Genomic DNA, 23696 nt, shown 5'->3' with positions numbered 1-23696 from the left:
TGGTCCCCGGAGACGGTTGAGCGCGTCGAGGGTTGAGAGTCGAAGGATTGGAATTGAGAGACCAGCGACTCTCGACTAGAGACAAGGGGCTCCCAGGCCTGACGCGACGTCAGTGTTCATGTAATGGTTTCAAAGTCCAAGCTTAGATGAAAGAAGGAAATGGAGGACGAAAGCAAGACATAAATACCTGATGGAGATGGGATTCGTTTGTTGGTGGGAAGATGCAGAGGAGAAGTTTCCGAGCCCAAGAAAGAGAATGCGCGGCTGGGTCTAGGCGGAGCTGATGCAGGGGAGGTGAGGATGAGAACGATCTCACAAACACCATACAAAATATTATAGGAATTTTTTTGATAGAAGAGGAATAATGAATATATAAATGAGAGAGAAAGATAGAAATGTAGACAAGAAAGACTTGTGAAAGGGGAGAAAGTCACTGGGCATTTTTGGTGGTGATTGACAATCTCTCTCTCGTCTTCTCTTCTCATTTCTCCCATCTTTTCCTCTCATCTTTTGTTTTCAACTCCGGTCCCGGGGGTTAGATCCGAACATTTTCTCTCTTCTGGGTAAAGCAATTATTTTGTATTGGACTGTTTGATTCTTTGCTTCAAATCTCCGATTTACGATCATTGGGATATTGTTCTGCCTTCTGTTCTCCTTTTTTAGGGTGTTCTGATTCGTTCTCATCTCACACTCACACTCCCAACCCCCGGGTGAAGGTGAAACCGTGAAGTTGAAACATCATATATATATTTTCCTCTAATCTTTTTATTCTTTCTGCCATTTACTCTCAAAATCCCTGTCAAATGGCTCATCACATCAGAAAAGGGCCAAAAGAAGAGAAACTGAATCCCACATTCCCAGTTTTCGTGGCCGGGGGCTGATCCGTGTATCTAAAGCCGAGATATTGTAAAACCGCCATACTAGCTATACATAGAACTATAGAATATCACATTCATATTAATACCATCAATGACTAGAAAATGTAAGATTCAAGCCCATTAGCAACTGTCCTTCATTCACTGAGTATGTTTGTGACTAAATTCACTTCAATATGCCATCCTGAGTACTCCGCATCAAATCCCGGTCTAAAGATCAAGGTTGATTCCCCCAAGGTGACATATAATAATAGTTTTAGTCTACATTACCTAGATATATATTAGAGATCAAATTAAACTATTGACCCATTAGTAGTGCATGAACCTGTCTTCCAAATGAACTGAATCTCTACTTAGGGATCCAATGTATGGCCTGATGTCGGAGATAATCGCCCAAAGATGGTGACGTCCTCCACTCCCCTCATTCCAGAATAAATTAGGTGGCCAAGGATAGAAAATCAGTGCATATTACATCCTATACATCCTGACACGTTGGTTTTTCCCAGTTTATCCAGATATTTTCCCATTCCAGTGTGTGTTTCACATGAGGGGGAGATGCAATTGAGCGGGTTCCTGTTTCCCGCAAGTGAGATCGATCCTTTGGAATATGGCCTAGCCATCCTGTTACCCCGAATCCGGCGACCGACGTGATGTCTTGAATCATGTATATCATAAATACAATACGCAATACGCAATATATGATATGTGATATGGGGAAATCCTGTTATTCTGGTTATTCCTGGCCTAGATGGCTGGACAATACCGGAGCGGAACTGCCATTGTAGAGACTAAATAATATCTGCCTATGCCCATTCAGATTGATAAGCCACCCAGTAACCAAAGGTACCGGAAAGCCGGATAATAGAATGAGGCGTTGTAGAGGGATCGGATGTCATGAGAAGAGAAAGCGTCATGGTCAGGCAATCCAAGCAGGGAATCTAAGAAGCCAAGAAGAAGACATAAAAGGGCGACACCAACTTTTCCAGGAATAATTCTGTGTTACATTCAACTTGTCCTTTTATCAACTCGACAATTCTCTCTCATCCTCTTCCTCTTTCCCTCTCTCACCTTTTTCAACCTTCAACTCCATCACCTCACAACCCCAACCCCAACCACCATAATGTCCCCACCCCAAATCCCAGACACGCAGTGGGCGCAGGTAATTGAAAAGAAAGGCGGACCACCTGTGTACAAACAAATCCCCGTCCCCAAGCCTGGCCCAGACGAAGTCCTCATCAAAATCAAATACACCGGCGTATGCCACACTGACTTGCACGCCCTGAACGGCGACTGGCCACTCCCATTAAAGCCCTATCCACTTGTGGGCGGGCACGAAGGCGCCGGCATCGTTGTCGCCAAAGGTGAGCTGGCGCAGGGCATCGAGATCGGCGACCATGCCGGCATCAAATGGCTGAATGGATCGTGTCTCGCTTGCGAGTTCTGCAAGACTTCCGATGAGCCGCTCTGCCCCGACGCCCAGCTGTCCGGATACACCGTCGACGGCACCTTCCAGCAGTATGCTGTTGGCAAGGCTGCTCATGTATCCAACTTGCCCAAGGATGTCCCGCTTGATGGTGTTGCGCCTATCCTGTGTGCTGGTATTACGGTTTACAAGGGTCTCAAGGAGTCTGGTGCGCGTCCTGGCCAGACTGTTGCTATAGTTGGTGCTGGTGGTGGTCTTGGATCGCTTGCGCAGCAGTATGCTAAGGCCATGGGACTGCGGGTCATTGCTATTGACGGCGGCGAAGAAAAGCGGGCTATGTGCGAGAAGCTCGGCGCTGAGGTAGGCTGATCGTTGCTGGTATCTTGTAGGGTGAATTATGGCTAAATGTTATCTAGGCCTACGTCGACTTCACCCAGACGAAGGACCTTGTTGCGGATGTGAAGGCTGCTACGCCTGGGGGCCTGGGCGCCCACGCTGTTCTTCTGCTCGCTGTTTCAGAAAAGCCATTCCAGCAGGCTGTTGAATATGCCCGCTCTCGCGGCACCATTGTTGCCATCGGATTGCCCGCCGGTGCATCCCTCAAGGCCCCTGTTTTCGACACCGTCGTCAAGATGATCAACATCAAGGGCAGTTACGTCGGTAACCGCCAGGATGGCGTTGAGGCCGTTGACTTTTATGCTCGTGGATTGATCAAAGCGCCTTTCAAGACTGTTCCTCTCAAAGAGCTGCCAGAGGTTTTCAAGCTTATGGGTATGTTGCTAATCTTCTTGGATTGTCCGAACTTCGTATACTAACCTGCACACAGAACAAGGCAAGATTGCTGGCCGCTACGTCCTCGAAATGCCGGAGTAGATGCATTCTGTTCACTATCTGCCCTGCACAAGGAGAATGAGTTGTATTTGCTTGACCAGGAGTTAATGTTTATATTGAGGAACCTTTAGTGCCTTACATAGGTGATTAGCGATAATTGAAATACAAACTTCAAACTGGACTATCTGTAGCTATTGTTTGGGTCAAGACAGAGTAAAAAATATGTACGTGACACTTCTCGAATATCTAATCCCGCGAGCTACTCACTGCTCGCTGAAACTCTATTGCCCATCTTTCTCCATGGCTTTACCCACATCCTCAGGACTAACAGTAGTCTGCGGTCCCTTGAACGTCTTTCTAGCATGTACATAATAATAGAGCAAAGCCCCAACCCAAAGACTCCCATTTATAACAACAGTATAGTTCATCGTCCCCGCTAGACAAGCAAAGCATCAGTCCAAGTCCCAAATCACTTTGCAAACAAACTCACCTGACGGATCCGGTCCCTCGGTGGGGATCATAGTCAAAACGATAACAAACACCATATAAACAACCGCAACCCACCCAATAGGCTTACTGAGGTACTTGCCCGTATAAAACTCACCCGGCACGAACCGATCACCGCCCCAAACCAAGCGTGCCAGGATAGGCGTCAGCCAGGCGAGATCGTTGCCTGCCACCGCAAGCGAGAAGAGGGCGTTGGCAGCGGCGGCGTCGATCAACGAGAGGAGGCCGATGACTGCGGATGCAAATACCACGCCGCAGACCATGCGGACGGGCTGGTAGCGCATTAGGCTGTGCTGGCTTACTTTGCGGAAATAAGAGGAGAATGGCAGGGCGCCGTCGCGGGAGAAGGCCCAGCTTTGTCGGGAGGCGGCGAGGACCTTGGTTAGGGCTTTGTCAACGATAGATCTCATAGCACGGGGCAGAACATGGGTTGGAGGTTGAAACATACAATGCTGAGACCCATGAAGAATTGAACGATCATGACAACAGCCATGAAGCCCAGAGCGCCGTTTTTGCCGAGAGCATCGTAGTAGATCTGCCCACAGAACCGGTTATCAGACGCGTCTCACAATGCACAGCAGAAGAACATACCTGTGTCATAGGCTGACCGTACTTCGAATTCAAGATCCCATCGATATCCGTATCCATCGAAGCCGCGATGACTGCCAACGAAACGAACCCAAGAATCCCACACAAACCAGCAGAAGAGATGATGCCGAGCGGCACAGCGCGAGCAGCGTGCGTAGCCTCCTCGCTCATATGCACGCATGAATCAAAGGCGCCGATGGTCCAGATCGGAGACAGCCACGAGAGCATGAACGCCCAGCCGGCGGGCCAGGTGGTGAGGTTCTGGACGGAGCCGAAGACGTAGGCTGGCGGGTTGACGGGGGGACTGGAGTTGTTTTTGCCGAGGGGCAGGGCGATGACGGTAGCCACAACGAGGGCGATATTAAGGAAGATGCAGGCAGATTGGATTTTTGGCATTGCGCGGCCGAAGAAGATGGCGATGAAGCCGTGGGCGAAGACTGTTGCTACGTAGGTGCCATAGATTACTGGGCGGGTGGCGGACCAGGTACCGTCGCGGGCTAGGGAGATCATTGATAGGAGCATGTTGGCGAAGCCATCTGGAATGGGGTGTTAGAGAGGATTGGTCTTTGGGATAGGCATAGCATAGGCAGGTGGTTATGGTTCTCACAGTCAATTGAGCAGATGCCGCCGATTAGCCCTATGGTGTTGCTATATCCGACTAGGAAACTTAGTGGGTTCTTCCATTTCTCGGCGGCGAAGTAGTGCGTCCAGAAGTAGAGGCCGCCGGCTGTGGGCATTGCGGAAGCCATATCAGCCTGGATTCGGAGTAAGTCAGTCATTTTGTTTTGCTTTCGTGTGACTTAAATCGGCCCCCGGAGCAGGTAGATCTTACCATTGCTAAGCTCACGATGAAGATAAAGCAGCTAGCAGCTAACCACCCTATGTAGGTAAGAGAGTTAACCTCAAACCCAACACAATCCAAGGTGTAGAGACATACCCTATCCAATCGGTCAGTTATGCATACCGGGGATCATCACAGAGAATTAAATTCCTACCCAAACCATACCCACTGGACCCGCGGGCATAGAAAACGACAAGGTGGATGCAATAGAAGGCAAGAGGCCCATGATGCTAAACGCAACAGCAAAGATCTGGGTGGTAGAATAGTGTCGCCTCAACTCCTGCTTATATCCCAGCGTCGCTGTCACTTAATCAGCCATTACTCAGGACCTGCAATGCCCACGATATACACACCCAGAAGCTCACTATCCCCAGCCTGGATATTGGAGTCATGGCCCGTATTGCTGGAATCGCGCCTCTTGCTCTTATGGGAAGTTATTTTCTCCATCAAATCTGCCATGGTCGTGGTAGGGTCGTCAGATGTTGTGGCCTAACGTTGCACAATGGGACACGAAGGAATTTATCAAGAGAAAGGCGTGAAAAAAAGGCATTTATAGCTATGACTAACAGTTAAGTTCAGAATAAGCTAGGTGGCACAGACAAGAGAGATATCATTTATACGATTAAAGGCCAATTTAGCAAATATCGTATTCTAGACACTCTCCAATTCCAGTAGACAATCAGCTATCTCTCTGACCCCAACGGTGTTGAGGGGTAGACGGCACAGTCTGTCGAGGCCATATCTCGATTTCGGGTATGGAGATAAACCTAGGCTAGACTGCAAAGCGGGGTGCAGAAGACATGATATAAAAATGTGGAAGTATGACCTGAAAGCCAATCCAAGGCTTCAGTGGCTGAGAGTCTTTCCGGTTTCTTCGTAAGTAGGCCCCGAAAAAGGCTGGCGTCTTACTTCCAAGGTTAATTCTCAAGATAGCTAGGGTTATTCTGAGTGGGCGATAAGAACACGAGGAGGGCGAAGCTTTCGTTTATCTTGGCTTGGTTGATTTTTGTATCTTGCTATGCTGTGTAGGGAGTAGTCTATACGATTCTGAAAGGTTTTGGGCTTTTTTTTGGGCTGTTAATAGGCCTGTCTCGAAATACGATCCGGTGGCCTCCAAGTCTGTATGACCCCCGGGAAAAGGAAAGGGCGGGGCAATTAGTCTATCTAGGTTACGCCTGTCTGAATTTATCATTCTACATTTACTGTTCTTTCTGGCTTTTATATTGAAATTTGATTTCGTCTACACAAGGTCGTTAAAAGGCTCGACCAATCGGCTTTACGGCCAATGCAAAGCAAAACATGGAATGCTGACCCAATCAAACAAGGCTAAATATACATCCAGGTGAAAAAACATATGGAAGCCATGCTTCCAAGGTACCATTCAAACAGCACCAGGTCCGGGTCCCCTGTGATTCGACTGATCCAGCAACAGGGTAGGCTTAATATAATCTTCATCGAGCTGCCGGAACCAAGCCGCGTGATCGCCCGATGCACCACCCGAGAACAAATCTCGTAAAGCCTCCCGAGCAGTGAAACCCGTGGGCTGGCGCGAGGGCGAGACACTGGTAGATGCTGCCGCGTTAGGGGATGGCACGCTTGCGGGGCGAGGGGGCTGGGAGGCAGAGCGTCGGAGACGCGAGGCTCCGCCTGCTGCGGGTGGAAGGTCGTCGTCGGAGATGCCCTCGATGTCGAGATCGAACTCGTCGGGATGGGTGGGGCCATTGCGGTTGCTGCCTGTGGGCGGGAGACCGAACTCGTCGTCACTGCCATCTCCAGGACTCGGGTCAGCACCGCCGTTGAGTAATGTTGCGGCAGATTGGCGGTCACGCCAAGATTGATCTTTGTTGCTGTAGGCGGCCGAGTACATCCGGGCATGGGTGTATGGGGGGCCAGGGCGGCGATTGTTTCCACTTGAGTAGCTATCAGCTCGCTCCCCGAGTCCAGCACGCGGAGCTGTGGTGAGGCCATCCATTGGGATGGTCGAGTCGGTGCGCCGTGGGGTATAACCCAGGGCTGCGCCAGACCGTTTGTAGTAGGTACCGCCGTGGGTGACCTCTATATCGAACTCGTCATCCGAGTCGAGCTCCTCAACCACACCTGTACGGATGCCCAAAATTTCTAGCATGCGCGCTGTGGTTCCACCAAAGATGATGACGGTGAGCACGACCACAACAAGGACCGTTGCACGGAGCGCTGGAGCATTTACACCGGTCAGACCCGCTGCTAGCGCAACGCCGACAGCACCACGTAGTCCAGCCCAGAAGAGCATGGCCTGGTAGGCAAAAGGTAGCTCATCGGGCACCTCAATGCCACGGCGACGTGCGCGATACCGAATGAACCAATTGATAGCTTTGGAAAGCGGAAACACCGCGAGGTAGCGCGCAAGGCAGATACCAAACACCGCCACCAGGATGAACAGTGGGTTGAATTGGAGATTGGCCTCGACGAAAAGGTCAAGACCAAGGTAAATGAAAATGAAGTTCTCCGAGAGTTGAGCCATCACCTGGAATAGGTATTTGGTTGTCAACTGCGTGCGACGCGACATGTTATAGTAGGCATAATGCTTGAGGGTGATTCCACAGAAGAGGAGGGAGACAATGCCTGAGAGATGCACGCCATTGGAGAAGAAATAACTGGCGTATGCAATCAAAATAATGAGACAGCTCTCAATCTTGGGCATGCGCCGCACTAGGGTGTACTTGAGACCCAGCGCGGTGGCGATTCCAACGAACATGCCAACCACCATACTACCAAAGAAGACAAGCAAGAACAGCCCGACGGCCTCAAACAAGTTGAGGAAGGTCAAAGTACCAGCCGCGCTTTCGGCGTACTTCTGTGCCGTCTCGAAAAGCACAATAGCAATCGCGTCATTGAGGATTGACTCGCCAAAAATGATAGTATAAAGCTTCGGCTCGACCTTGTAGAGGTTGAAGATTGCTAGGATAGTGACGGGATCCGTAGCGGAGAGTGTTGCACCGACAGAAATAGCTTCGACGAAAGAGATGTTCAGACCGTTGAGTGGGATTCGTGTCCACAGGTACAGAACCAGCCCGAGTACGATCGCGGAGATAAAAGTGCCGACGAAGGCGAATGTGAGGATAGTGCCGATATGGCGGAAGAAGTTCGCCTGGTGAAGTTCATATCCAGACGCGAGAATAATCGGAGGGAGGAGGAGATTGAAGAAGAATTGGTAGTCGAAGGCAACACTATCTTGGAGGGTGGATTTGGGCGTTAAACGAATGATCAGTCCAACAAACATCCCTGACGACCGTCAGCATCTCGATAATAACTTGCGCCGAGCTCATCGGGACATCTGAGCTTGGAATATGCCCAGTAAGCGCCCGCATAGCTCGATATTATGGCGTACCTGCAAAAATAGATAACACGGTCTCATGGACAGCTTGGATCTTCTTCTGCTGGAGGATGTAACTTGTGAAAAGGGCGAACATCAAGAGCATGATCATAATGAACAATGCCCAGGAGCTCGACATCTCCTTTGAGCCTGCTTCGGGAGCATCTGTAATGGGCCATTATAGTTAGTTCACCGTTGTATATTGCGCAGCGGCAGGACGAGAGGGGGTGAGGGGGTAATTTAGGCACGCGTACCATCAGGATCAGAGTCCTCAGCGGCTCTTCCTAGAACAGAGATAGATATGTTAGCCAGTGTCTGAAGAGGGATAATCAAGCGCAGGGTCGTGGACCACCGAGAGCGACATACGGAGTAGGCCGTGCAAGGCATCGTTCATGAGTTGAGTAGCCATTGCGGCTCACGCCTTAGGAAGTATCAAGGACCAGTGCGGATGACTGGCAGCTCACTCGCGTGAATTTGATATGCCAAGACAAAGCACACATAATCTGAATGGAAATTGAGAGGCTGCGACAAAGGTCGAATCGGGCAATGCTTAGAGACGCGGACTCTTAGAGTTGCATCGGACAGATGGCCTCGATACGAGTAATGTATGGGACTGTAAAATACGCCTGCGGCTGGGTAAGAAAATACTATGGAGGTGGGCAGTCAAGAGCTTTACAAATGGACCGTACTGTAACTGTAACGTCCTTGTAATACTGATATATTACACGTGGGCCAACCTCAGGGTGCCGCGCAATTGCCAAGATAGACACCAAAATAGCCAACAAAGGGGTTGGACAACTCATAAAATACTGTGCTATTGTGTCATATGGTATCATATTACTAAACCACAGGGCTAAAATGCAAAATGTACATGATTCAAGCTTCTGAGCTGCATTAAAGGGACCCCACATATTTGGTACGACAATGTTCCCTGCAGAATGCCTTGATGGCTGGGAGTCCAAGTCACAAAATACAACCAGCAGATCTGTTTCCAAGTTTACCTCGATCCATCCGAAACCCTTCTAGTCAACCATGCAGCCACCAAAGCAGCGCACCCACCAAATCGTAACACCCACCCAACGCTGTCATCCCAAGGTTCCCCCCTTGGCTTCTGAGAAGCCTTAAAGATAGCACTGCAGACAAGGCTGGATAGAATTTGTGGCAAGGAAAGAGCCATATTGTGCAAACCGAGGATGATGCCTGCTTGCGTAACATCTCCGCCCTCATTATAATCCTTGGGATGGCCATTCTCAACATCACTGCCGCTAACGCTACCCATGGTACTATAATCCTCCTGATCTTCGGTAGCTGCGCGCTCAGGCTCAGTCCGACTAGCATGGTGATGGTGCCTGGATGGATCTAACCTAGCCACCTCAGCTGAGATGAGAGCGAAGGGCGCCCACAAGACAACGGCCCAGGAAATACCGACCAGTCCGACGAAAGCAGTCCCGGCTTGGTGGGAGTAGATGAAGATGGTGCTGAACATGCAGGCTGCGAAGAGCAGGTGGGAAAGAAACCAGACTTGGCGAAGTGTCAATCCTGGAATCTGTAGACGTGATAGCCATGTCGGCTTGCCCTCTATCTCCTGTGTGACCTGGGATGGGTCGAGAAGTGGCTCGGACGCATTACCTGTCGGCATGCTTGAAAATGATAATCTCCGTTCAGCCATGTCCTCATCAAGAACACGATCGATGGAATTTCGATGTGAGACAGTCGCTGGAGTAGAACCGTACGTAGGGACCACGAACAGAGGCAGCAGGGTATTTGCAAGGAAAGAGATAATCGCATAAATCAGCAGCGCAAGTGTTGCCGCTCGAGTGGCATCTTCCCAAGCCTTGTCGATCTCCTCTTTGGAGAGATTTGGATTTTTGGCAAAAATCGGATTAACATACAGCTGTCCGACGTAGGTCGTAGAGTAGAACAGGAATGGGAACCAGCCCACCCATGCGGCGAACTGGACTTGACAGACTCGGGCGATCTGTGGTGGCAGATTTTGAATCGACTTGATGATTTGCCGAAAAAAGAGAGACAACACCCAGCTGGTCCGCCACAGGCGGATCTGACCGGGGGTCCCGCTCTTTGATGTACGTGCAACTGATCCCAATGGTAACACCTAGAGATATCGAGGCAAGGACACAAAGGACCTTGAATTGGGTATTACCTAGGAAAGGAACAAACCTTGGGAGGTCCATATAACCAAAGATATAACCCAGGATGTTGCCAATACCTGTCATTCGACTAGCCCACGCGTTGGCCAGTTCTTGTTGATGAGCTGGACAATTATCGACAATAAAAGCCCTGATAGCAGCTTGCACTGTGGGAACGCTATGAGCCAAGTAGACTGAGGCGATCATGAAGAGGGACATACCAGTATTAATAGCAAAATCAAGGCAATACATGAGAATCGTAGCCATGATTATGATAGAAACTTTTGCGCCTGTTGAGGCTGCATCGACGCCGAATATCGACAGGAAACCACCAACGATCTCCCTGACCCATGCCAGAGCTAGCAATGCAACGATCGTAGCTGCGCTGCCAGCAACCATGAATGGCTTCCGCTTTCCCCATGCCATTCGAGAGTTGTCGCTTCTAATGCCAATATATGGCTGTACCAGACCACCAGTCAAAGGGCCGGCTATCCAGACAAAGGCAAGAAGCGACTTGCTCATCCCAAGCGATAAGAGAAAAGGCTGTACAGGTTCATGTTAGTGTGCTTGATAAACAGATCGGGCTTAAGTTATTAAATCATGGTGCCCCGGTGAAGCAATATTGAAGGAAACGCAACATTGCGGGTTTGATAGACAGACTCACCGATCCATTTGAAAGTTCAACAGACCATACAATCTGGAGCCTACCAAGGAATTCAGCATGAATCCAAGTTAAATTTTAATATCCAAAGCCACGGATATATAAACATTATTTGCATTTATTAAACAAGGAAATACTCACCCACCAATAGAAAGAGTCAATAAAAGCAAATACCAGACATTCTTCGACGGCTCTTCGACGACAATGCGTCGTGATACACGCTCATCCCCGGGGCGAGTAGCAGTCATCAAAGGCGATCCCTCATGTAAGGAGACAGGGACGGGTTTATCGGCCGAATTTCCCATCGGAAGATCGGAGGGTTAGAAAGCCGAGATCAAGGGGCGCTGGTGTGACCTGCCCGGGATGAGTCATAGAAGTGATGGGTTAGGATCTTGAGCCTGAGAGTCCCACTGATTATAGTTGTTCAAGATCGAGATTCAAGTGGATGTTGATGTGCTTTGTTGGTTAAATGAATGAAACAATGTCGATGTGGATCGAATGTTCGAAGAAATGTGGGGAAATGAGTTGTCAGATGGATGGGTTTACAATAACAAATAATACGTGTGCGCCGCACATTGCATAGACGCGAAGAGGTATATATTATTCGACAAGATATAGACCACTTGATCACGGAGATGTGTCAAAACTGCAGGTGCTCAGTCCTCGCAAGGACCCCAGATACGTCAGCGCCACACGTGACAGCCATTTATAGAATCATACCTAGGTAATATTCGCATTATTACCACATACTCATCTGGACAACGGAGAAGGAAATGAAGTAAAGTGCTTTAAAGAGTGTTTTTCTGATTTCAATTCAAGGTAGTTACAATATCTCACTGTCTATATATGATAAAAGCCGTTCGGAATAACCCTCCATTCCAGCCGCTCTCCATGGACAATACCTGATGGTCCAAAAGAAGCAAACCTGGATATTTCCCTATTTCCCATGACAATAGTCACGTTTCTCGTGCCCGTGCCCGTGCCCGCCAGGCAATATGAAATGATTGACTGCCAGAGCGACCCAACTCGTGACGCAAGGGCAGCCGACACCAATAATACACTGTGTTCGATAGCCATAGCCCAAATCCCAAATTAAACAAAAAAAAGCATGCCAAGACAAAGCAAAGCGGGCTATCCACGAATGTGTCGTGGTATGTGCGAGCCCCGCGAGTGAAAACTATGCATTAAACAGGAGGTGATATAAACCCCGAACTGTAGACGCCTGTGTGCGCCCCGAAGACTCCGATGAAAAAAGGAGAATTAGACATATACGCGAAACTTCCCCGATGAAAGCATGAAACGCAGAAGCCGCGATGTGATCGACACATCTTACTCTACTTATAAACTTCTCACATATGTTGGCGAAGAAGTTGAGGAGCCATCATGTGGGGAGCACCCATGCCCGACATAGCGGACGGCATGCTCATAGGAGCTGGCATCGACGTCATATTTGACATGTTGATCATAGTGTGAGCAGGCTCTGGTGGAGACATATCTTCTCTGGGGGAGTCGAAATCGTTTTCGTCGTTTTCCAGATCTTCGTCAGTTGGGATGATTGGTTCGCCATCCTGCTGCGCTTCGTGGATCCGACGATGCCTAATGGAGGTTAGTATGCATGATTTTTTTCTTTGAAAGATGATAGCAAGCGCTTACTGTGCAAGGTTGTCAGACCGGGAGAAGGCTTTACTGCAGTACGGGCAAGGGTAAGGACGTTCTTGAGTGTGTGTTCTCACGTGTCTAGGTAAACAGGGTTTAGTCGGCGGCTATTCGAAACGATCGTAATGCAGATCGGCCCCACCAACGTGGGGGCAGAGATAGAAGTAAGCTTACCTTTTGAGATGCTCTAATCTCTTGAAGAGTCTGCCACATGACGGGATTGGGCAAGAGTGAGACTTTTGTGGATAAGGTCCTAACTCCATCATGGTTGCACTCCTGGCTCGGCGAGTTGGACCAGGCGCTGAGCGCTCGGACCGACAAGTAGTGTTTTGAACGGCGGTTTCCAAGTTAGCGCCGGTTGGTAGGGGTGCCAAGTCATCTGACTGGTTCACCACTGAGCCTTGATGTTGTCCATTGCTTTGGTCCAAGTTTTGTAGCGGTGTGCCGTGGCGCGACATCTCTCGGAGAAGATCCTTTTGGGGCAGCATCGCGCTTGGGTAAGTACGAGCAAGCTCGTGGCTGGACTCATCCCCCTCTGCGACTGGGGCCACCGAGGAAGAGACGGAGCGCCGCAAATCACTTGGACGATGAGCAGCGTACGAAATTGACTGGGGCACCGGAGTTGTAGACTGGATATGGGTTGTGCCGGAAGCGACGTTCCCGCTGTTGGGCGGGATCGAAGACCTACGTCTGCGCTGCTTGTATGTCGGGGATCCCTCGATGACGGGATACGAGTGAGACGAAAAAGACCGAGGCGCAGGCTGGTAATGAGCATTCGCCAGGTTAGAAGGCGGTAGCTGCATCATGGGGTGATAGGCGGGTCCGTTGGCGATGTCTGGAATCGCGGTGTACAGACCGGTATCCTCGTTGGCGATGTAAGCCGGTTCCGCTCCCATCCCGGTTGAATGCTGCGGCGGGGTGACAGGTTCAAAAGACAGACCACGGTTGCTGTAATCCTCGTACTGGGAAGATACAAAGGAAGGCGCTGGCGAGTACTCGTAAAAAGTCGGCATGGAGGAATGGCGCTGGTGCACCCGGGGAATGGGCATGCCGTTGCGATCATACTGAATGGGCCCGTACTCCTGCTCACGCTTAATGATACTCTGGACTAGATTGTTCGATAGAGACATCTGCGGGTGGCTGTACATCGGGTGCCCAGTGTCGTCCTGAATCAGAGGAATCGCTGGGGGAGCCATCTGCGGGGGAGGCATTGCGTCAACGGTCCGAACCACGGGGGAGTTGGGCTGGCCATATGTCGTACTTGCATGGGCAGCAAACGAGGAGGAATGCGCTTGTTGTGACTTGGTCAATTGTTCATACAGAGACTGAGAGGAGTCGAATTCGAAAGACAGGGCCGGTTCACTGACTGCGACCGTGGTGGCCTCCTGGTTCATCTTCTCGCGCTTTAGATCGCGTTCCAACGCATCCAGGAAGAGGCGATCGTGAGGTACGCTGTACCAAAAGAACACCTTTTGCTTCTTTTGCGTGCGAATGCAATTGTTCTTGTACAAGAAGTCCAGGAACGCGCTCTTTGGCTCCTCCAGGGTCGCGTCAGTCCCGGCCTTGAGGTTTCGTAGATCCGAGAAAATGCCCTCTTCAAACTTTTTCGAATTCTTCACTGGACGACCAAAGGCCTGGAATCGGAATGCGAGACATCGGACAATATCGGTACCGGAAATGTGGAAGAGGGTGCTCCTAATGCGATTGTCAGTTAACGCCCTCGGCCCTCACTCTCGAGAGCGAGACTAACCAAAGCACACAAGAGACATAATCTCCGGTAGGAAGCAAGAAACGCCGAATAAGCTGATCCGGTTGCCAATCGACGGGAGCCGACAGAAGGAAGTATTTCACTGGCTCAAGTCAATACACTGCTTAGATGCAGGAGAGCCACCCAATAGAATAAATGACATACGGTTATCCACTTGTTGAAGTGCGACTTGCGCATCGTGCGGCAGACTTTGTTGGGCTTCAGTCGAAAGCATAAAGGTTTCCGGTTTTTGGGGCGGTGCCATGGGGGCACCTGGTTGAGGGTACATTGTTTTCTTATTTCCCTTCTTTTTCTTCTTCTTTGCGATGAAAAAGAAATCGTCAAGGATACTGTAATGGATGATTTCAAAGTTAGCACCGACCGGGAAGTGACTGCTTCATAATGCATGCGCAAACAAAGAGACGAGCTGAAGCCAATCAAAGGACCCGTCTGCGACTCTCTGCGACTCATCGCGACTTGCGACTGAGACACTGCAAGACCTCGGATCCCACTCACCTGGATGGTTTTGGGAACACAAGATCGGAATCAATCAAACAGATAATGAAAATCCGATGTAGATATGTGAGAGGAACCGGCCCTCAAACGACAATCAAAGGACAAAGAAAGAGAGAGATTGAACTGGACCAGCCGGTAAAAGACCCCTGTGGAATATTCACGCGCAGCGGGAAAGAAACGAAGGTGAAGAAGGAAGTGTCAGATGTGAGAGGAAGAAGAAGAAGGGGGAAAAGGAACATTCAAGTCTAATAATAATATTTCAGAGAATGAGAAGCGCCCTGGGAGAGACCCTGACCGGTCATGGACGCTGACCTAGTATGTAACTTTTGTAAATTTGAGTAATTTCAGTAATTTGGGGTAATTTTGATGATTGGTGCTTGTTGGTAATTTTGGTAATTTTGGTAATTTGAGTAAATTCCCTTTAGTCATAGTAGAGAATTGCTCTGCAAAAGGTTCATTTAAATCCAGGTCATCTGGTATTGGCTTGTTGATTACATAGATTACCCCGAATCCTATCAAAAATACTATGTATCTCATCGGTCAATTACCAGTCCGAACGGACCAACCGGGATTAGCCCGCAAGGCATACATAACTCATTGTTGACACTACCTTTTTTTGTTGGAATAATTCAGCTTGTTGACTACAATAGGACTTGTATATACCTAGGTATATTCTGTTGTTGACTTCTTATAACTATACATAGTATCTGGATCTAATTGGATTGATTCAACTTCCCAAGATTGCATTTACATTATTTACATCTTATGCAAGTTCTGAAGAAATGAACTGGAGTCTATACTTCTGTATAATGATTCGCTCAACTCTGGTGACCAGACTGCATGACGCTCAAGTGATAATCATATCACCTACCCCTTTCAGTGGTCCTTCTAGACAAGGAATCGGCCCTGAAGGTCCAACGGGGATAGAGTGGAGTTTAGCCAAGGCTCATCAAACTGGCGCCGGGACCTGAAGCACCCGCCTTCTCGTTTCAGAATCTCAGTGGGCGCTTACATGCAGCCACTGAAACCGTCCCACTTTGGGATTCTTTGCTCCTGATATTTTCTCCGAGCCACCCGTGCTTCGGTGTTATAAACGGTTGTAGCCTTGGACCGTCTGATCCGGCATTTTCGACTTATGATTCCCATTTGTAAACAAAAAAGAAAGATAAAACCTGAAAATATGAAAAAATCAATGGACAGATCAAATAGAACATGTCTAATATCCTCCCTACGATATATACACCAAGTACGAAAATGATACATCTGACAATGACCGTTAAAACGCTAACAACGCAACGCAAAAACAAGCCTGACTGATATTTGTGTACCTGAATTTGGTCCACTTTTTACAGTGTCATAGTAAATAGTAATAAAATAAAATAAATTGACTAAACAGTCCAGGCCACATGTAGTACCGACCGTAACAATTCCACGGTACATTATTATCAAGAGGCTGGGGACGACAGGGCAAAATTCATAGCTTGGCATTGGCTACAATATTCTATAGCCGAACATTTGAATCATGTGTTAAGTGGAACTCTCTCTCTCTCCCCATCGTATCCATTATTCTATGGATATATTCACTCGAATTTTTCTCATTGAGATCAGTAACCCACATGAGCTCGGTACACCCGAACCACTCCGAGATGCGTTACACAGTAGGTATCTTGAGATTTACCTTACATTGATGCTATTTTCATCCAACTACACGATTATCAGATCCATCTGTATCAAGATGTCTCAATCTCTAACAAAAGCCTCATATTAATCACGATAAACTTCATCTAGCTCGCTCCAGAAAGACCCCAGTCAACCATAAAAACCAACCAAATCACGAACAGGAAGGTATTATTAGGATACGGAGTAGATGGAGAACAATGACCCAAGTTTCGCGGAGCCCTACCTGATTGAGACTGAGCATTGTCCAAGGCCCATTGTCCAGAGTCCCCATTCCCATTCTCGACAATATAGACTCTGGCTGGAGGTTTCAATTGTGACCAGGATTGCCCCTGGAAAAGCTGCGATTGTCAGATACGACCCTCTAGGCCAGATACAGTAGACTACTCTGATAATCAGTCCATTGCACAGGGCATCCTATGATTCGAGCCCGTTTGATCGTCCATCCTGAAACGATCTAGAAGTTCGACGATTTAGCCGTTTCGAGAAACGTGGGGATGTTGCCCTTTAGTCTTGCGCCCCGTTATTATTAAGAACCTTTGCTCTCCTGCAGGGAGCCTCATGCGGAAGGAGAGTATCACAATGGCCGACCTCCTTTTACGTATATTCAGGAACTCGAGAGGAGGGGTTGACTTAGTCCGTTTGGTTAGTATGTTCACCCCCTACTCATGGAGAATCAGGACTAGTTCGGCTAATTATTTCTCAAGCCTAGCGTGGTCATTGCATCAAGAGTGAGCTTGTTTATTTTGAGTTATTTTGATTTATCTGTTGTTAGTTTTTTATTTCTCCGAGGACCACTTCTCGTGATGGTCCGTGGTTAAGGGGTTATGATCCTCCCGGAGAATCGACATAGCCATTTAACCCGACAAGTTTCTCTGAAGAATCTGAAAGAATAGAACGGATACAAAATCGTACTAAGAGGGAAAGAACTTCGGTTCGAGCTAGTGGCGCCCTGCCCGTCCTAAACCGCAATCCGGAATATCTCCGGTGCGTTTTTTTTCGATTTCTATGCAGACTTCCCCTGGACCCAAAGTATATTGTTGTTTTTGTTATAATTGAGTTCCACTATTTTCTTGCCCCTCAGAGTTGTTATCGGGTGAACACTGCCGAGTGTGTTATTTTCAATGAAAAGTCTTGTGTATTTCGAATGCTATAGGGGAATCCACCCGGCTCCTATGTTCCTGTTCATGCAGGGGTTTCGTGAGGCAGATATGACGTCTAGGTTGTCGAGTGGGTTTTATAGTTCTGTTTAGAAAGATCTGAAACGAATTCTATCCATCCTACGTCGTATTTGGGCTATCTTTAGGGAATTCGGCACATGTTCACCAGCCTGATTATTGGCCTTCGTCTGAAACTCGTGCAGCACAACACATCTTTGAGCAGGACTTTGTTGAACTATTCTTTGCCTGATCTGAAGGACGCAGAGTGGCCGTATAATAGTAAAGAAAGCAAACATCAATCAACCTTATATCAAAAGCTAGGAACACCATCAAATAGAAACGTTGCAAGACGCCCGTTGCGAGTGAAGAAAGCCATGGTATTAGCCCGGTAATCTTGTCTTCCCACAAGCCTCGGATTGCTGCCTTTTTCACAGAACTTCTCCGGAAGAGCCAGAACCCTTTTATTGTCATGAAGAATCCATTCACCAGAGGGATCGAGGGTATAGAACGGTTCTTCATTCCACGAGTCATCAGAGGAAAATCTCAAGACATTCACCAGCATGGGCTGACTTTGAAATACCCACTCAACAGTACCCGCAGCTATGTTATGGATGGAAACATCGCCGCTGCTCCACCCGACTGCTATCCTGGTATTTTGTGGTGAAAAGGCCATAAGCCATGGCACACCCTCTCGCACTAGTAGAATATTGGCGTTCTCGTTCGGCAGATTGTATATCTTCACGCCAGTAGAGAGACCCATTGCCAGCATGGTAGAATCGTGAGATAGGGTTGCGTGATTAAGTTTTTCGTTGGATTCATGGATTTCAAATTCGCAGTTCGCATTTTCAAAACACCAAACAGTTATGTTGCAACCATCAGTATGTTGCGAATCGAAAAAATCGGAACAAATAAGCACTCGCGCTCCATCAGAGGAGAAAGTGATGCAAGGGCATTTCGAAATCCCAATTCCAGGACCCTTCTTCCAACGCAGCCTCCAAGAACGATCATCTTGGGAGAAACCCCAAGTTTCGAGGACACCATCTTTTTTTATGAGGGCGATACTGTCTCTGTCTTGGGAAATAGCGAAAGAGATATTGTCAAAGTGCGAGCTCGATGTTGGAATGACCGTGCCTCTTATTTCAAGGTCCATATCCCGGGCTAAGCTCCACAACCACAGGCCCTCTTGCTCGCTCTGCTTTTCTTGCTCGTTATTTTCTTCTTGTTCGCTATCTCCAGGCGATAATCGTGCGACTATGACATCATCACAGATCATAGTTTCACGAAGCCACCCAAGGTCTTCCAAAGTAGGTTTTGCTTCCACAAGATCCCAAATTTTAGGGTCATTTGAAGGGAAACCTGCGGATAATACTACCTTAGCTCCATCGTTACTGAGCAGCACACGATAGAAATATGTATCATATGAACGCGGGGCGATTGAGTCGTCCGGCTGTTCCAAGTCCCAGAGTTGCGCGCTGGGCGTCAATCCAGCAACCATCAATTTACTTCCATCAGGGAATATTTTAAGCCGAGTAATCTGGCCTTGGTGCCTCATGGAATGTTTCACCTCTTTGGAATCGAGATTCCATATCTCGAAGCGAGTCTCATCCGCATAAGCAAGGTTGATTCCATCGGGAGACAGGGAAAACCGATGAGCGAAACTCGTTTGAGGCCCGAATCGCTCGCCGAAACGCTCAACATCTTGGACTGGTTGATTCTTGAAGACTTCGATGTCAATCTCTTTGTCATTGATAAGATCCCACACTATGACGGGATCCGTTTCCTCGGGGAGATGTTGGATCCGGATAGCCGCCCTGGTAGCTGAAAGTTGTACATCCCTTACTGTCATGCTCAAATCCAAAACGTGCGTTATACACTTGGTGTCAGTGTTGCCAATGTATACAAATGATGAACAACAAAGAGACATCGTTGTCCCATCCGCGGAGAGGGCCACTTCGTAGATGGGGTCAAACGCGGGCTCGAAAATTGTGTAGAGTTCTTGCTTGCCTGGAAGAAAGGACCAGTTCCGGATCTCTGTCAGAGAAAGCAAATCAGACTGTTTCCTCGTCAAGGTCGTCATGAATTTCCCTGTTACAAGACTCCAGGCTTTCAGCATGTGACCATCATTATGTCGGGGATAAGAAAAGGGTATCAGGATAGCAATCAATTCAGTCCCGTCCTCGGAGAACAACAAACATTCTACCTCTTCTTCCTTCCCCTTTATGTGGAATGTGTACTGTAGCTCGCCAGTAATCACATTCCAGACGTTGATGGCATTAGCACCATGGGCGAACAATGCCACCGATTTCCCATCCAATGAGATTGCTATGACTTTAACTGTATTCGTGGCTGGAAAAATCTGTTCTTCTCGGCCCCAATTGCTTTCCAAGCCAAGAGGGTTGCGTACCCATTTTGGACAATGCTCCGAAAAGTGATCACGTATGAGGCTATCTGTGGGTGTGAAGAATGTGGCCAGGTAGTAGACTTGGAGTGGTGCTTTTTGAATGGTGGCTCGATGGTAAAGAACGAATCGGTTGGCGTCATTGACAAAAAAGGTGAAGGGTCGATGCTTGGAATCCTACCCGTTCGTTAGCCAGAGGATACGCTAAAGCCTAGAATTTACTCGCCACTGGAATTCTTTTCAAGTTCGCAGTTCCATGCACGGCGTCATCCATTCTTCCGAGAAGGGCCAGGGTTTCGATCCAATGCAGAAGATGGTCATGAAGAAATTTCAAGGCTATGTCAATTGCCTCAGTATCTGATGGGGTAATACTGGCATCATTCAAATGTGAAGCCCAATATTGACAGCCATATCGAGTAACCCAAGGAACATGTTCCAAGATCCTGTCTTTGTCGATTTCGGAAAGGAGTGTGCCTGGATGATTTATTGCACATATATCCTTCTTGATACACCCAGAAATCAGTTTCAAGCAGTATTCAAATGATCTCCTGTGGACTTTGTCTTCATCAATAAAGAATCTCTTATCTTGGCATCTTGATTTATCAATGAGGAATTCACGGAATGAAAGATGGAAGAGTTGAATGGGAGCATTAGCAGGAACAATCAACACAGATCTCAGACGGTCCAGTATAAAATGGATCAGCTTGGAGGATAAGCCGAGTAGACTTTCCAAATCCAATACTGAGACTGGCTCTTTGGCGACAAGGATAGTCCCCACAACAATAGGGAAGTACTCGATGAAAGTGTCCTTGTCAGAGCAATCAGCTGCCGCATCAATAAGATGCCGATACATATCATCAAGAGGACCTGTGCCATAGTTTGATGTTCTCTCAGTATTGAGAAATGACACGATCTTCTCTTCTGGAAAGTGGCTATCTTGAAGAAACCGACATGCTGTAGCTGCAGCGATGAATAACCGGCCACAAAATTGCAAGAGTTGGTCGGTTTGTGCCTCCTGTGGCCAATCTATCAACTTGTTCTCGGTTGCAATCTCCGAAAGCATGGATTTCACGTAGATGGAAATATCACGTTCGGTATTCCTTGCTCCCACGCCTTCCTCCAGCGACAAATGAGTCACATCCGACCTTTCTATAAGGCTTTCAACAATGTGTTTCTCATTTCGACTGGTGACAAATATCTTCAGATGAATCCGCTCGAGAGATCGAGCCTCCAAAAGAAGACTGATGATAGCAGGAACGGCTTTGGTACCTTTGCATTCATCTAGTCCATCTATGACAAGCACCAAATGAAGGGGCACCAGCAATGACGACGCCAGAGATTTGAGGGGCTGAAAGATAAGTGTGTTCCATTGTTCCTTCAAGCTCCTGTGATGTATTTCATCGTATTCGGGAATGCTTTGGTACAAGCAAATATCGAATCCAGGGATCGTTGCGGAAAGACCGCGAGCAAGACTCGAGAAGAATTTTTCACTTTCACCTCTATCTTGCTTGCCCCTTGAAAAGAAAAAGCTGGCCCCGAGATGCCCCTTATCGTTGAATTCGCGTGCAACGGTCCGAGCAATTGTTGATTTCCCAGTGCCTGCCATTCCACTTAGCCAAAAGATACAATTGTTGCCTCCATCGCGGCCTTCTCCCCAGCTGTGAATGATGTATAACACTTCTTTCCTGGTGTCTTCATAACATAAATCTGGTATAGAGCCGCCGAGGCCTTCATTGAAAGCTGCGCATGCCGCTAGAGGAAGGTCTCGGATGCGCTTGGTTTTCGAAATATCCTTCATTGTGGTGAGCCAAGAGAAATATGGTTGATTGATTGGGCCAACGGCCTCTTACCAGGATATTAGTGTTTATCTCTGCCATACGATCAAGAGTCTCTTTGAAATCCTCTCTGAGAGATGATAACTGGGGGCCAAGGCTTCCCATAGCGCCACTGTCCAGAATTTGCAGAGTCAAACTGGCATTATCTGCAGTCGTCTCGATATCAGAGACGCTTCTCCGTGACGGAGATGCGACATTTTTAGCCGTTCGGCGAAGCTTGCTGTGTGAGAAATGATTTATCGCATCAATTTGATACTCAAGTATTTGAGTGTACAGGTCAATAGTATGGTCTCTTAGCTGGACATGAAGCTCTTTAATCTGAGGGGGAGCTACGAATCGCTCCTCTGGGTGTTCCGATAGATCATACATGACCTCTATGGCACGGAATCGCACAAGCAGAGTCGCAATCTTATCTAAATCATTGAGCGCAGTTTCTGTCTGCGACATTGCTGTTGAAAGAAGCTACATATTTATTCAATATTAGAACTCACGCAACTTGCCTGTAGATCCTGGGGACTTACCGGTAAAAGGGCGGCAACACCTCCCCAAGCAAGACTGGCATGAGGCTCTGCGGCTACGGCCGCTGATATCAAATCACTGTAGCTAAGAATTGTCTTGATCACCTTGGTGACTCCGTCTCTCACCACGAGCTCTTTATTCTGGCCAATCTTGATTTTCAGTCGAGATGATCGAATAGCCTCCAGCTTTGCCTTTGCAGCTTTCTGAAGACCCTTATTGTCCTCATCAATGTGCTTTCCCAGTTGAACTAACCGGTCTGGATCTAAACGGCTACGAGCCTCAGTCCAAAGTCCCTTTCCTATGGAAGCATCCTTGGATTTTTCTACCCGATTCGCTCTTTCTTCGTCTGTGAGAATCACTTTGATTGGATCATCCTCTTGAATTCTTGGTTGGGTATTACTAGACGACGCACCCGTTGGACAATGGTGTAAGGGACTGCGGTCGCTTGCTTTAGAGGCGGGCTGTGGAGGGGTACTGGTCAGCACGATTTCAGCTACTAAGGTTAGACAACCGTACGCTTTTTTGTTTTTTCTTCCATGGCAGCCAAGCCGATCGAGGCATTCTGGCCAACTGCTAGTCTTCAGGATCGGGAAGTGACAGATGGAATGCTGGGCCAGGAATTTGGTTGCAGAACAGGCCGAATTTTGGCGAGCATGCATGGTGACGGACGAGTCAGGCAGTAGTAGCCCCGCATGGATCCCTGCAATTGTAAGGAACATCGCAAAATCCACGCAGAGACAGCCCTTGACCGATTAGGCATCACTGCATGAGGTCGGCGCTTGAGGAGGTGATCTGCTAAGGATCTCTACTTTGCTCTCTTTCCGACGTTTTTGATAAATGTGTACTCCCACGCGTCGTCCCACCCGCCAAGAGCTCTGTTATTGTTCATTTTCCAGTCAACAAGGCTAACTAATCTGTCAAGCACACTGAAATACGCAGATTTTTAAGTATGTACATTTAAAA

At 48.1% G+C, this 23696-nt stretch overlaps 8 protein-coding genes across 8 annotated transcripts; 2 read left to right on the top strand and 6 right to left on the bottom strand.

Annotated features, from left to right (window-relative positions):
• Positions 1-1995: 1995 nt before the first annotated feature.
• Positions 1996-3171, top strand: N7529_003070 (zinc-dependent alcohol dehydrogenase; the record flags this gene model as incomplete). Its single annotated transcript, XM_057238597.1, has 3 exons — positions 1996-2658; positions 2715-3069; positions 3125-3171. The coding sequence occupies 3 exons, from the start codon at positions 1996-1998 to the stop codon at positions 3169-3171; spliced, it is 1065 nt and encodes a 354-aa protein (XP_057101208.1).
• Positions 3172-3410: 239 nt separating this feature from the next.
• Positions 3411-5524, bottom strand: N7529_003069 (putative GABA permease; the record flags this gene model as incomplete). The annotated part of the gene is made up of 8 exons (XM_057238596.1): positions 3411-3565; positions 3620-4013; positions 4085-4171; positions 4228-4760; positions 4832-4979; positions 5057-5103; positions 5231-5365; positions 5419-5524. 8 exons carry the CDS (start codon positions 5522-5524, stop codon positions 3411-3413), a joined length of 1605 nt encoding a protein of 534 aa, XP_057101207.1.
• A 922-nt stretch (positions 5525-6446) lies between these two features.
• On the bottom strand, positions 6447-8826 carry N7529_003068 (bifunctional K:H/Na:H antiporter NHX1; the record flags this gene model as incomplete). The annotated part of the gene is made up of 4 exons (XM_057238595.1): positions 6447-8326; positions 8433-8582; positions 8672-8701; positions 8784-8826. The coding sequence occupies 4 exons, from the start codon at positions 8824-8826 to the stop codon at positions 6447-6449; spliced, it is 2103 nt and encodes a 700-aa protein (XP_057101206.1).
• Positions 8827-9414: 588 nt separating this feature from the next.
• Positions 9415-11530, bottom strand: N7529_003067 (putative sucrose transporter; the record flags this gene model as incomplete). The annotated part of the gene is made up of 4 exons (XM_057238594.1): positions 9415-10395; positions 10448-11107; positions 11229-11268; positions 11367-11530. 4 exons carry the CDS (start codon positions 11528-11530, stop codon positions 9415-9417), a joined length of 1845 nt encoding a protein of 614 aa, XP_057101205.1.
• A 1044-nt stretch (positions 11531-12574) lies between these two features.
• Positions 12575-14893, bottom strand: steA (sexual development transcription factor SteA; the record flags this gene model as incomplete). Its single annotated transcript, XM_057238593.1, has 4 exons — positions 12575-12821; positions 13056-14576; positions 14632-14731; positions 14794-14893. 4 exons carry the CDS (start codon positions 14891-14893, stop codon positions 12575-12577), a joined length of 1968 nt encoding a protein of 655 aa, XP_057101204.1.
• Positions 14894-19536: 4643 nt separating this feature from the next.
• N7529_003065 (uncharacterized protein) lies at positions 19537-19803 on the top strand (the record flags this gene model as incomplete). The annotated part of the gene is made up of 1 exon (XM_057238592.1): positions 19537-19803. The coding sequence occupies one exon, from the start codon at positions 19537-19539 to the stop codon at positions 19801-19803; it is 267 nt and encodes an 88-aa protein (XP_057101203.1).
• Positions 19804-20590: 787 nt separating this feature from the next.
• Positions 20591-22177, bottom strand: N7529_003064 (uncharacterized protein; the record flags this gene model as incomplete). Its single annotated transcript, XM_057238591.1, has 1 exon — positions 20591-22177. The coding sequence occupies one exon, from the start codon at positions 22175-22177 to the stop codon at positions 20591-20593; it is 1587 nt and encodes a 528-aa protein (XP_057101202.1).
• A 507-nt stretch (positions 22178-22684) lies between these two features.
• N7529_003063 (uncharacterized protein) lies at positions 22685-23392 on the bottom strand (the record flags this gene model as incomplete). The annotated part of the gene is made up of 1 exon (XM_057238590.1): positions 22685-23392. One exon carries the CDS (start codon positions 23390-23392, stop codon positions 22685-22687), a length of 708 nt encoding a protein of 235 aa, XP_057101201.1.
• Between the last annotated feature and the right edge of the window lie 304 nt (positions 23393-23696).

Source organism: Penicillium soppii (assembly GCF_028829465.1).
Source record: "Penicillium soppii strain IBT 18220 chromosome Unknown utg000003l, whole genome shotgun sequence".
Taxonomy (NCBI): Eukaryota; Fungi; Ascomycota; class Eurotiomycetes; order Eurotiales; family Aspergillaceae; genus Penicillium; species Penicillium soppii.
This window is presented reverse-complemented; position numbering and strand designations above follow the sequence as displayed.